Below are 12,796 nucleotides of genomic sequence, written 5' to 3' on the forward strand. Positions count from 1 at the left end.
CCGCCACGCCCCTCCGCCCCGCCACGCCCCTCCGCCCCGCCACGCCCCTCCGCCCCGCCACGCCCCTCCGCCCCGCCACGCCCCTCCGCCCCGCCACGCCCCTCCGCCCCGTCACGCCCCCTCCGCCCCGTCACGCCCCCTCCGCCCCGTCACGCCCCCTCCGCCCCGTCACGCCCCCTCCGCCCCGTCACGCCCCCTCCGCCCCCGTCACGCCCCCTCCGCCCCCGTCACGCCCCCTCCGCCCCCGTCACGCCCCCTCCGCCCCCGTCACGCCCCCTCCGCCCCCGTCACGCCCCCTCCGCCCCCGTCACGCCCCCTCCGCCCCCGTCACGCCCCCTCCGCCCCCGTCACGCCCCCTCCGCCCCCGTCACGCCCCCTCCGCCCCCGTCACGCCCCCTCCGCCCCCGTCACGCCCCCTCCGCCCCCGTCACGCCCCCTCCGCCCCCGTCACGCCACGCCCCCTGCCATGCCCCCCCCCCCCAGCCAGATGGAGACCCAGCGTTGGAACACTGCAGCTTTATTGATTGAAACAACCGCGTCCGCAACTAGAGGTTACATTGGGGGGCTCGGGGGTCAAAGAGGGGCAAATGGAGAACAGAGGCTGGGGTGGAGACGGAGAGCAAGGCAAAGGGGTGAGGACGGGGTCGTGTGACTAAAAAAACAACCCCAATACATTTCACCCGTGGATAAGGGGTCTCCTGTTGTGCTTTTACCTTGGTGTGAGGGTGGGCTGGGGTCAGACGCTTGGGCCTGGGCATGAGGGGTTTTGGCTTTTCTCCCAAGTCTTTGAGGCCTCAAGGTTGGAGCAGTCTCTTCCTTCCTTGTCCCTTCCGGAAAGGGATAAGGGCCTTGGTGAGCTGGCCATCCTGGGACAGGTAGGATGCTTGGAGACCACTGGAGCAGAGGGGCCGGCAGAGTTGGGCTGAGATGGGGATTATGTGGGCAGCTGGGAGGAGGGAGGGGAGGTGGAGGGAGGGGAGGTGGAGGAAGGGGGTCTTTCCCCGTGGGCCCTGGGAAGTTAACACAGGCAACCTGGGGGAAGGGGTGGGCACAGGCAAATGCCATCCCTCTGGATCTCGGCGTCTCACCTGTACAGTGGGGATACTGGATCACTAAGGTCTCTCCCAGTTCTAAGGGTCAGGGGTACCCCAGGAAAGAGTGGTCCCACCCCAAAACACACACACACACACACACACACACACACACACACGCACACACATACGCATGCACACACATACAGACAATAGAGAAGAGGGGCTTCCCTGGAAGCAGGGAGGGCTCCCCTGAACCCAGAACCAATGTTCCTACAGGGACTGTCCACAGCAGGTCCACCCTCAGGTTCCTGGAACAGACCCTGAAACACCCTCCCCTCCAGCCTCCTTGAGCTGTCCAGAGAGAGGAAACCCCAGAATCCTGCCCTCCAGATCCTTAGGGGGAAGTTGAGAGGATGAGGACATGAGAACATGCTGACCTTGTCCTAGCCCAGGCTCTGGTGAAGACAAAGGGAAGGAAGGGGAAACAGAGACTCTTCTATTGGGGAGCCTGGAGGAGGCCAGCAGCAATGACCTCTGTGGGCAAAGGATGCCAGCCTCCCCCGGGCACCAGGCCTTCCATGATGCGGGAGGGGAGGGGCGATAGCCAGAGCAGGAGTCCAGCAACTCTGTAACAGGGCTGGGGACATCTGTGGCACTCTAGAGACAGGGCCATTTGTCCCAGCTCCCCAGAGCTATCCGGACAGGAAGTCCCAGCAGCAGCAATGCCCGGATGGTGACACCCAGGACTTAGTGCCTGATTTCCAAGGCTGGCTCTACCCAGACTGGCTGTGTGACCTTAGGCCCCTCTCTGGGCTTAGCTTCTTCATTTGCGCCCTGAGGGGCTTGGACTTCGGAGGCCCGTGTGGCTCTGTGGCCTGAGCAGTGGCTTTCAGAGCACAGGGGAAAGAGAATGAATGGGAAAGTGGTGCCGGACCAGTCCCAGAGGACAAAGGGGACAGGAGCGTTCCCGGAGCAGGCTGGGTGTGCTAAGCAGCACCCCAGGAGCTGTCTGTGGTCCCAGCAGCGGGACAGCCAGGCAAGACTCTCCATCCACTGTCCCTCCGCATCTTGTTCTGGGAGTCCCTTTCTCCTCTAGACACCAACCTGGAGGGGAGGGGGAGGAAGTCCCAACACCCTGAGGGTTGACTCTGGAGTCCCCACTTTAAGGCCACAATATGCCTCAGTCACCCTGACCCAGAGGGCGAGGCTGCCCCTGGGGAGAGGCACTGGACCCAGCCAGCCTGGTCTCCCCAGGGCCCGGGGTATTCCTGGGCCACCTACCATGACACGGACACACAGATTCACAAAGACACACAGCATAAGTGACATTTATACAGATCCACTTCACACAGACACACAAACATTGACACACAAGTCACCCAGAGATATACCCAGAGACACACAAAAACACTCATTCTTTGCAGATTCACCAGCACACACAGACTGGCACGCTCCTGGACTCGGGCACGGCGAGCACACACCACCACCCACTGCCCGCACCTGCTGGCCGGTGCACACAGACACACGTCAGCCTCACCCGCTCACCCGAGGACCTGGGTGTCTCAGCAGATGGGCTGGGTAACCCCAGGTGGGGCACCCTCCAAGCAGGGCTGCCCCACCTTCTTAGAAGGTCTCCTCTCTCCAAACAGACCAGGACAGTGGCGACACAGCCAAAGCCCGCCAGCAGCTTCTCTGTATCGGGCTCTATGGATACAGAGGTCCCCTGTCATGGAGCAGCCAGGGCAGGGAACAAGGCTGAGGGGGACAGGTCTGGGGCTCACGGAAATTCCAGGAGGAAACTCTTGGGGCTCCAGCATGGACCCCAGCAAGGGCACCGAGGAAGCCTCTGGAAGGTGAGAAGCCCTCAGTTCCCTCCCTTGGGTTCTGGTGCCAGGTGCCCTCCAGCTCCATTAAATCAGAACCTCTGAGCGGGGACCTAGCACCAGAGCTTTTGAAAAGACCCTCTGGTGGTTACGCTGCAGCCAGGGCTGGTGCCAGGGTTGGTGGACTCCATTGCGCCAGGCAGAGCCTGTGGAAGTGCTTCCCATCCCGGGCTGGCTCGTGCCAGGCAGGAGCAGGGGCGGGGAGAGGGGTCAGGAGGCTCAGAGGAGGAGCTCACAGTCTAGTCGGGGCGACAGATTCTGCACAGATGGGACAATTAAGGAACAATACCCGGCAGACGTGATGGAAGCGTGTGCTGGGAACCTGGAATGGCTCACTTCAGACGGAGGCCTTAGGGCGGGCGAGGAAGGCAGCCGCACTGGTCGGCATCAGGAGGCCCCGCTGCAGCCTGGCCGGGCCACCCACCAGCTGTTGGTGATGATGATAACAGAGGCCTGACAGAGCCGGAGCCCAGAAGCGTTGGCCATGGTCCCCGCCTGCTCCTGGCACGGCAGTGCTGCCCAGGATCCAGGCTCTCTCTTTGCAGCTGTCCCCACCAAATGCTCCAGGAGCAGCTCATGACACCCCCACCGAAGGTGCTCGCATTCACTAGGGTCACCTGGGAGGCTGCATCATCCATAGGAGGGAAAGGTGGGGTTTGGGGCTCTGGTAACAGCCGCTCTAGACTACCCATAGGACTGGAAGTAGGGGACATAACATACATGTCACCGGGATGACGTGCACGGGCACTCAGAGACAGGCCAGACCCAGCCTAGAAAACCGCACACACAGACTCCTTCTGCATATACTCCTGCCCAGACATGTGCCCACAATGGTGTGGGCGTGTGCATACACACACACACACACACACACACGCACACACAAGCACAGACACACACGACTCATCCTGGAAGGGGCTGGGGCTCCTCTCTCCCGTGGAGGGCTGGGTGGGCAGCTCAGGGTGGTGTTGGGGAGGAGAGATCTAGAAACTGTTCTGTCCATCTCAAGCTCCAATCCAGGACCTAGGGACAGGAATTCCTTTCACAGCTCCCAGGGGACAAAGGGACTGGAATTACCCCACCCATCTCACCCCCACCCCTACAAACTTATCGTCCTTCGCCAACCCTGTGGGGAGGGGGGCATGGCCCACTGGACAGGGCTTTGTAGGGCTCTGCCCTTCACGCCCGCCCCTGGCCGCAGCACCCTATCAGACCAAACACATCAAAGACGAGGCTCTGCTCCCACTTTCGGTGGCCTTGACGGGGCCATGGAACCACCGAGGCAGGTTTCTCCTCTGCTGCGCCCCCGTCTGAGTCCCAGCTGGGGCTGAGGTTAGGTGGGGACTGTGCTCTCAGGAGTCCAGTTGCTAGTGGGGGTGGGGGTGGGGTGGGTGGGGAAGGTGTCAGTCTCCACACTGCGCAGGCCCAAGACCCTCTGCTGGGTCCCTTCCATGGGGGCACAGTGAGGAGGGGATATGACGTCCCAGAAACAGGTCAGGACATGGGGTGACTGACTGGGGTCTCCCCCTTCCAGCCCCCACTCTGAGAACAGTTGCGGGCAGCAGGTGCCCCATCTTCTCTGTCTTCTTGTGGGCAAAGGACAGTCACGAAGCTCACAAAGTCCCACCTGGCCCTTCTCTGACCCCTGCCTCCTCAGTCCTGAGGAGTCCCAGAGTCTGGCCAAGGGCAGGGCTCCCTGTCCGCCCACTCTTCTGGCAAAGCCACCAGGCTGGAGTCCGGCCTTGAGTTGGGGGACAGCAGGGAGGGTCAGAAATACACCACAAGTGTAGCCAGGACAAGGCCAGCGTCGCGCCGCGGTCCCTGGGGTGGCGGACGCCATTTGGGCAAGTCCCCTGTCTCCACATAGAGAAGGTGCTGGCAGGTCTGATAGAAACTTGTGCTTTAATAGATCTCTGTGTGTGAGTGTGAACGTGTGAGTGTGTGCGTGTGTCGAACAGCATCTCCAGGGCCTCAGCGCCGGGCCTCAGGTCCTTGTTTTCTGTTCGTCCTCGCAGCCAACGCAGGCCCCCTCCCTGGCGAGCCGGCCCTTCCCCTGGGCACCCCGGCGGGTGGGGGTCAGTCTTTGGTACGATGTGGACACTTTGGTGTGCCGGGGGCGGGGTGGGGGGCCACACAGCTCTCATCATCTCTGCATCGCCAACAGGAAGATGACCACAGGCCCCCAGAGCTGTGGGCTGGACCCGTGGGGAGCTCTGCTGCCCGGCATCACCACCACTGTGACAGGAGACAGAGGAGACAGGCCAGGAGCTCCCATCAGCTCCGGCAAGGGCTGGAGAGGCAGACAGGCTGGCTGAGGGAGGGCGCCACAGCCCTGCCCCATCTCTTTGGAGGGCCTGAGGGTGGGCACTCAATGCAGATGTGAGGTGGCGTGGCTCAAGGGTGCACAGCCTACGGGCTCATGCTCACTAAGACACAGAGCAATTTACCACACCTCAGTGGGCCTCAGTTTCCTTATCTGTAAAGCGGGCCTCCAAGTTCAAGTGTGGCTGTGAGGTTTAAGTGGAACATGCACATACGGGTTTCTGTACCTCGCCTGGTACATAGTAATCCCTCAATCAACCGGAACTGTTAGAATTGGCAACACCTGGCCCCCGGAAGGCACAGGTCACACCTGGAGCCACAGTACTCAGACCCAGGCACTGGAGGTATCTGATACAGTAAGGAATTCAGTAAGTTCCAAGGAGGGCAGGACCCAGGGCTTCCTGGCCAAGTCAAGGGGGGCCAAGATGGGTGCACCTGCACACCGGCACGCTGAACTCCTTTCAAACCAACACCCTCCCCCAGCAGACGGATGCCCCCCGACGGCACCCACAGCCTCAGCTCCCCCGCCCCCTTCCCATCGTGCACCTTTATTGGGATCCATCTGCTTCCGGGGACACTCTCCTTTCTTCAGTGTGACGTCATCTATGGCAATATCCCCCAGGTAGCCAGAGCCTCGAACCCCCTCAAAAATAATCTGGGGGGATCAGAGAGCAGGGGACAGGAGATGGGGATCTGCCAGGCCCCAGGGACCCCCGCCCCAACCCCTTCCCCTCAAGGGGAGCCCCACAGCCTGCCTGCTTTCCTCCTTGGAGCCCCAGGAGCGAGCATGAGGACAACCCGAGTGCTTCCTGTCCAGGCGACCCCAAGCCTGGGAGAGCCTCTGGGCCCCATGGACTCACCTGGAAGGGCCCACTGGGGTTGATGGGCACATGTGCCTGCTGCCACACGTTGCCCTTATTGCCACTGAGGGACCAGGCATGTGTGTCCAGAGCCCCTTTGTTCCGGGACCGCACAAGGAGGTTGAGGGAGCCTGTGGCGGGTGAGAAGAGAGGGGGTCACTGCCTACACTCACCAAGCCACCCACACGGCTGCCCCTGAGGGATGGGACCTTCTCCCTGTTCCCACACCTGGTGCAACTTGTCATTGCCATGGTGAGCAGGGGACCACAGCCAGAAGGAGAGGACAGTGGCAGTTCGTATCTTTCCTTTCCTGTCAATCAACCAACCTGACCACACACGCCACCCGTCCCCTCTAGACAGGAGCCATCCCGGGCAGCGGGACCTCTATCTTAGCACAAAGCAGACCTTCCCAACAGCACAGTTGCACACCACAGCCGCACGCGATTCTGAACATGGAGCTGGGGACTTGAACTTTTTAATATTTATTTTAAAATACTTGTAAATGGTGAATAAAGCTGGCCCTTCCTAACCATGACTTCTCTAATGCTGACGCCTGCTTGGAACAAAGGTTTAAAGCAAATGCTGATCTAAAGAAAAATATTAGGTCCCATGCTTCATAGTGATAACTGAGAGCGAGATCTCGGAGGCATTAGCCAGGAGGCGCTGAGCCATCTGCCCACAGACTCAGGGATCTGCAATCCTAGGGGTGCTGAGGGGCGCTAGAGAGAAGGAGGGGTCACGGCTGGGCTCAGAGCACTCAGGCAATGCCAATGTCCTCTCCCGTCTCTTTGTAACCCACCTCGAGCCCCCAGTGACATGAAAGACCTGGCTCAGAGGGAAGAGGAATCAATCTTAGATGGCGCCTGGTGGCTGGCATTTCCATGGCACTACCCACAGACAAAGCCACACCATCTGTGACACCAGATAGACCTACCCCCCAGTGGGGGGAGCCACCAAATGTTACCTGCCTGGATTGAAAAGAGTTGGCTGGGACCAAGGAGTGCCAGCGAGACACAAGGTCTGGGGACAGCTGGTGCCCAGAGCTGCCAGGCACTGGGGGGGGGGGAGGGGAGAGACCAAGACAGTGAGAAACACCCCTCCCCAGCAGGAGAGTCAGGCCAAGGAGCACCCAGCAGAACGGGTGACATTGGCAGGACTCAAGGCCCAATGTCCTTTAGGGTCCTTACTAGCCCCAAAGGGACCACCCGTCTTCCCTGCTTAGAGATCTGTCCCCACCCCCTGGGGTCCGAAGACAGTCCCCTTGCATCTCCTTCCTCCTCCACCACGGGCGTCCAGGGACCTGAAGGGGAAGGCTGCTTTTTCACTGCTCAAAAAAAAAAAAAAAAAATTCTGTCCCCTTCTCTGTGCGCTCCATCAGGAACAAGGTCTGCTCTGTTCAGGGGCTTCCTGACGTCCCCTGTCAGGGGTCAGCCAGAGCCCAAGACCCTCCACCTCTCCTACGAGTGAATTGCTCGCTTCCTTCCTCCCTGTCTTCCTCGCCACCTCCAGAGTCATAAGGAGCCACATGCTGAGTCAGGGTGCACTCCGGCCTTTCCCTCTGCTCAAGATGCCCTCCCCACCAGGCCCCCCTGACCAGATCCTTCTTGATCTGTCTGCAAGATGTCTCTGAAATGCCTCTTCCTCCAGGAAGCCTTCCTAGGCTTCACTGGGAGCCTACGATCCTGCCCATAAACCCTGAGTCCATCAGCCACGGCTCTCCACGCAGGCCACTGTCCACTCTGTGAGATGGCAATCCAGGGGAGCCAGGGCCTCTTCCCTATCTGACTCCTTGAGGGAATGTGGTCGGGGCCAAATGCCTATCAGTGCTCAGTAATTAAATGTTGAATGAAGAACTTCCATGACTGTCATCAGGGTTTTCATAGGATCTCAGGGTTGGAAGTCACCGGGGTCTCACCAAGCCCCAGCCTCACTGTCATTCATTCATTCATTTAACTCACTGAGCACTTGCATGTGCTGGAGGATGTTCCAGGCACTAGAACAAGACAAAGCTCCCTGCTCTCGTGGACCTCGTGTTCTCCTGATGGTAAACAGGGAAATAACATAGGGAAGAGGAGAGCTCTTTTAGGTGGGACAGTTCAGGACCTCTTTGAGAACACCCGAGTGAAGGGAGGGAACAGTGTTGCAGACTCGGGGGGCATCACGAGCAAAGGCCTCTAAACCAGGAAGGTGCCTCAAGTTTGTAAAGAAAAGCAGGGAGCCCCCTGTGCCAGAGCCAAGTGCAGCAAATAAGGTCAGAGGAGCAGGCGGGGGCTGGAGCAGCCGTGGAAGACCTGGAGAAGATGTGGGGAGGCTTCAGAGGGTCCTGAGCAGGGAGTAACGTGATTTAGGACAGCAGTGCCCTCCACAGCATCCCTTCAGGACAGCTCTCCTGTCCAGGGACCGGCTGCCCAAGACAGCAGCATCTCCCCAAGAGAGCACACTCTTGGCTGGGCAGAGCTGCTGCTTCTAAGGTCCTCCTTGGGTGGGACTCAAATCTGCCTCTTGGAAGCTTTAGCAAGATCTGTCTGTCACACAGACTGTCCCCTCAGGCTTTCTGTCTCCCTATTCATAAGACCAGATCCTCAGACCCTTACTGGACTCAACACACTCCTCCTGGGACTGGTCTGCCCCTCCTGAGTGGACAGTGACCAACTGTCCCAGTAGACCCAAGAAAGAGGGGATGTGAGGTTGGAACTGGGAGGGGCCAGGGCAAGCCAGCAAGAACTGGCACCTCTAACTGGGGAAGCCGAATGGAGACCAGAGGGCTGGGCAGGCAGGGCTGAGCCATCCTGGTCCCCGACCTCACTACTCCAGAGAAAACTTCCCCAAAAGTTCACACCCATCCGTGGGCAAACTGGTTTGTGTGGGTGACCCGGGGCCCCCTGTGGGCGCAGAACCTCCCACCCCACCCATTCTGCTTCATCAGCCCCCCTTGACCCATGGCTCCACCCTGGAGGTCTATGCTTGCTCAAAGTCATTCCTCTACTAAGAGCAGAGGAAAATGACTAGAAGCTCTCTGTGGACTGATAAAGGGTGATCGCCAAGAGCAGGTGAGCACAGGGCAGTGCACAGAAGGGGAAGGTGCGTGTGTGTGTGCGTGTGTGTGTGTGTGTGTGTGTGCATGCTGCCTTCTCAAGGCATAAAGTATCCCTGGGGATATGCCCCAATCTGTCTATTGATTGTCTCTGGGGAAGGGCTGTGGGTGGCAGAGGACTGGGAGGGACATCTTCATTATGTACCCTTTTTGAATCGTTTGACCTGGGGGAAATACATGCCCTTTCCCAGATCTAAACAAAATTTTAACAATCATCATTTCCTCAGCAGAACCTCCTAGGACCAAGCCCCAAGAGTGGGTCAAGCTGTCTTGGCCCCACTGGGTCCACTGCAACGGTGGCCCCTAACTCCTCTCTGATGCCATTAGTTGTTTGATGTCAGTCTCTCTCTCTCTCTCTCTCCCCCTGGGCTGTAGGTGACAAGAAGACAGGAAACTCATCCATCTCCTGCCCCGCAGCACCTGATACCCGCAGAGCCAGCGTTGGCTGAACTGATGAGCTCATGGATTAAAGTGACACCCCTATTAATGCCATCTCTTCCCGAACAGCGTTCCTTAAGTTTACTCTCACGCTCAGGAAGCAAGACTTCCTCTCAGGTCTCATAAAGAAGCACCCTTCCAATCCTAAGTTTAGGACTTGGGGAAGTCAGTCCCACATGGGGGCTGTGCTGTGTGGTCCTGGGCAAATGCTTAACTTCTCTGAGTTGTACGGACATCCCTGGCATCTGGCAGGCACGCAGTATATGCCAATGCGCAGTTGTTCCTCCATCCCCTGCACAACTTCCACCTCCTCCTGTTAGACCCTTTTTATTTGCACTCAGGAAGCTGTGATCACCTCAAAACCTCAGACAGCTGAGGTTGTCTTCTCCCCTGGCCAACCTTCTGCCAGGTCCCTTCAAGGACCGTGGTTTAGCCAAGTGGGGACGCTCGGGCCTCGCGTGGGCCAGCCCCCAACCTCCTGCGGCCCCTCTTCCCTCCACCCAGCATGCTCTCGGGCAGACTCCCTGTCCCAGACTCACCGATGTGCTTCCCGTACATGTGGTAGAAGAAAGACACGCAGTAGAACTTGGCACTGGCGTTGTAGAGGGGACTCACCAGCCTGGCACGGTCCCCCAGCTCCCGGGGCCTCGATGTCTCAATGAACATGTAGTAGCCTGCAGGGAGGGGGAGATGTGCCACCACGCTCCTCCTAACGCCACCCCCCTGCCCTCCCCACAGCCCTCACGGTGCAGCCCAGGGCTCTGGGCAGAGGCTGTGCGTTCTGAACGCCATTGCTAATGTCTCTTTTTCCTGATCCTCAGTCGGGACAGAGTTCTGCCCTCCCTCTGAGGACAGGGCTGCGCCTTCTCAGGGGATCCCTGAAGATCCCTGAGGTCCTCCACCCTCAAAACGGGGCTGCATGGGCCTAGCCCCTTCCCTGTCATTCCCAGCCACACGCAATGTCCTTACCCTCAGGGGTGCCACTGATGTCAGTGGGGGGGCCGGTATTGGGGGAGCGCTTGGGGTTCTGGGTGAGAGCGTTCTGCCGCGTCCAGTCGAAGTTGTCTGTCAGGTCCTGGGTGTAGCCACAGATCTTCTCGTCCTCGAAGTGGCAGGTGTTATCTGCATTAGGGCATGAGGAGCCGCAGAGAGGAAGAGGCTCAGCCTCGGCCTCCACCGCCACCTGAGGCAGCTCCCACGGATCTAAGCAAGAGGCCCAGGATCTCAGGGCCCAAGAGACCCGGCCACAGGGCCCAGGACACACTTGTTCCCAGAGCGAGGCTCTGTGCCCCAGACCCTTCCAATATGCAGTGAAGCTTAAGGATCCCGTCTCAGAATAACGATCTTAGACACATTAAATGAAATGTACAGAATTACAAAGGAAATCAATTATATTGAAGTAAAGTTGTCAAGATATTTTTATAATTTGTTATGTAATAACTGGGCTGCTTTATTGTCTAATTAAATCACAAAATCTCATGTTAGGTCTAATCACGACTGTAGTTTTAAAATACTCAGGAATGTAAATGATATTTAGAGCTGTCTGCAACAACTGTAAGATGATGGGAAAACACTGGATTTCCACTGATGACAATGTCACGGGTCCTGATTTGCTGCCTGTGGTTTGTTGCGTATTCATATTGAAGGGAATGTTGAAATCTGCTAGAAGTTAGGGAAATAACTATACGCCCCTCCCCAGGTTCATGTACCCCTTGAATTCTATGCACACATCTCTTGGGGGTTCGTGGGTCACAGATTAGGGAGCCCTGCTCCAGGGAACAGAGGGTATGGATTAACCTGCCTTCTTTTTCCCTTTGGGGACAGTGGACACCCCACCAACAACAACAACCAGCCTTTAAGCCCCAGAATATATCCTGGATGCAAACGGCTCCATCCCAGGCCTCAGGTGGCTGGCCCTAGACCCCATGACAGGGAGAAGTCACTTTCTGTGTCTCTCTCAAAATCCCTTCCCCCTGCCTGGAGAGCCTTTGTGTCCCTAAAGGGAAGGGGAAGACATGGGGTGCAGAGGTCTTACCTGAAAGGTTCGGAGAGTTGATGGCTGAGAAAGCAAGCAAGGAAACCAGGTCAAAACCAAGTGTGGGGCTGTGCAGAGGATGCCGGGGCTTGGGGTGAGGGAACAGGTCCTCAGAGCCAGGACTGGGGACCAGCAAGCCTGGCCTACAGTGACAGGGTAAGAGAGCACACAGTGGGGAGCTCCGAGTTCAGGAACCACACAGGGAGAGTAGAGGGAGCCCCCGGGCAGGAGCTGGGCCCACCCTTCCCCACCCCCCACCACCGTCACCTACGCTCTGTGTAGTGGATGATGCGGGAAGCCATGTCACCAGCCCCAAAGGTGGTATAGGGCGTGAGGCGGACTTCATAGCTGTGGGGCACACGGAGATCAGTCAGGAGATATTCCAGCAGCTGCCCCTTCTCCACACGCCGCACAGGGATGGCCTTGACCATGGCATTGTGCTGGTTCAACTGTAGATACAGGGAGTTCCCAGATGCCCGGCAGGCCACGCCCTCCACTGGAGCACCAGCCTAGAGCCTGGGGTGACCTGGTGGGAGTTGGGGGCTGGCGCTTGGGAAAGCAGAAAGAACAAAGGCCTAGGACATTGGGCCCTTGGTCTCCTCATCTATTAGAAGGGACAGTCGCCCCTTGCAGGTTCTCTACCCAGGGCTGCCAGGTATGGAACAGTTAGTGTGTGTTGGACGCAGTTCTAAATTCTTTGCCATTAATGAACTCACTGAATCCTCAAATGAGATAGAATATTAAAACTAACCTCCATTTTAAGATCAGTAAGTGAAACAAGACATAAGCTTGCCCAAGCTGAACTCTAGCCTCAGCAGTGTCCCCCAGAGCCACACTCTGACCCTCCACACCCCTGCCTCCCGGCTGGGAGAACCACATGGAATTAGGGCAGGCAGGACAGCGCACACAGACTCCGCCTGCATCGCAGAGGCCCCGCTCCAGCCTCCACACCCACGAGTAGATTCTATGTCCTGCTCACAGGGCCCCCGTGCTGGCCCCCATGAACCCAGCTATCTCTTGCCCACCTCTCAGGTCTGTGCCCAGGAAAGATAGGTGCCTAGCAGTTCCCAGTTCCTGCTGCTAATCCAGAACACTTTTTCTCTGCCCCTCTGAAGAGTTTTTTATGAGCGGGT

At 58.3% G+C, this 12,796-nt stretch overlaps 1 protein-coding gene across 3 annotated transcripts in view; it reads right to left on the reverse strand.

Moving 5' to 3' along the window:
* Positions 1-568: 568 nt before the first annotated feature.
* MDGA1 (MAM domain containing glycosylphosphatidylinositol anchor 1) overlaps positions 569-12,796 on the reverse strand; it is a 57,467-nt gene continuing 45,239 nt past the window's right edge. For 2 of the 3 annotated variants that reach the window (XM_081296130.1, XM_081296131.1), the window contains exons 11-17: positions 11,935-12,112; positions 11,664-11,687; positions 10,598-10,750; positions 10,168-10,302; positions 6,097-6,227; positions 5,783-5,891; positions 569-5,149 (exon numbers count right to left, since the gene is read on the reverse strand). In XM_081296130.1, coding sequence (XP_081152256.1) covers positions 5,058-5,149; positions 5,783-5,891; positions 6,097-6,227; positions 10,168-10,302; positions 10,598-10,750; positions 11,664-11,687; positions 11,935-12,112 — 822 coding nt within the window. In that variant the 3' untranslated portion in view covers positions 569-5,057. The remainder of the gene's footprint in view (positions 5,150-5,782; positions 5,892-6,096; positions 6,228-10,167; positions 10,303-10,597; positions 10,751-11,663; positions 11,688-11,934; positions 12,113-12,796) is intronic. The other variant, XM_081296132.1, reaches the window with a different exon arrangement.

Source organism: Spermophilus citellus, assembly GCF_964194105.1.
Source record: "Spermophilus citellus genome assembly, chromosome: 5".
Taxonomy (NCBI): domain Eukaryota; kingdom Metazoa; phylum Chordata; class Mammalia; order Rodentia; family Sciuridae; genus Spermophilus; species Spermophilus citellus.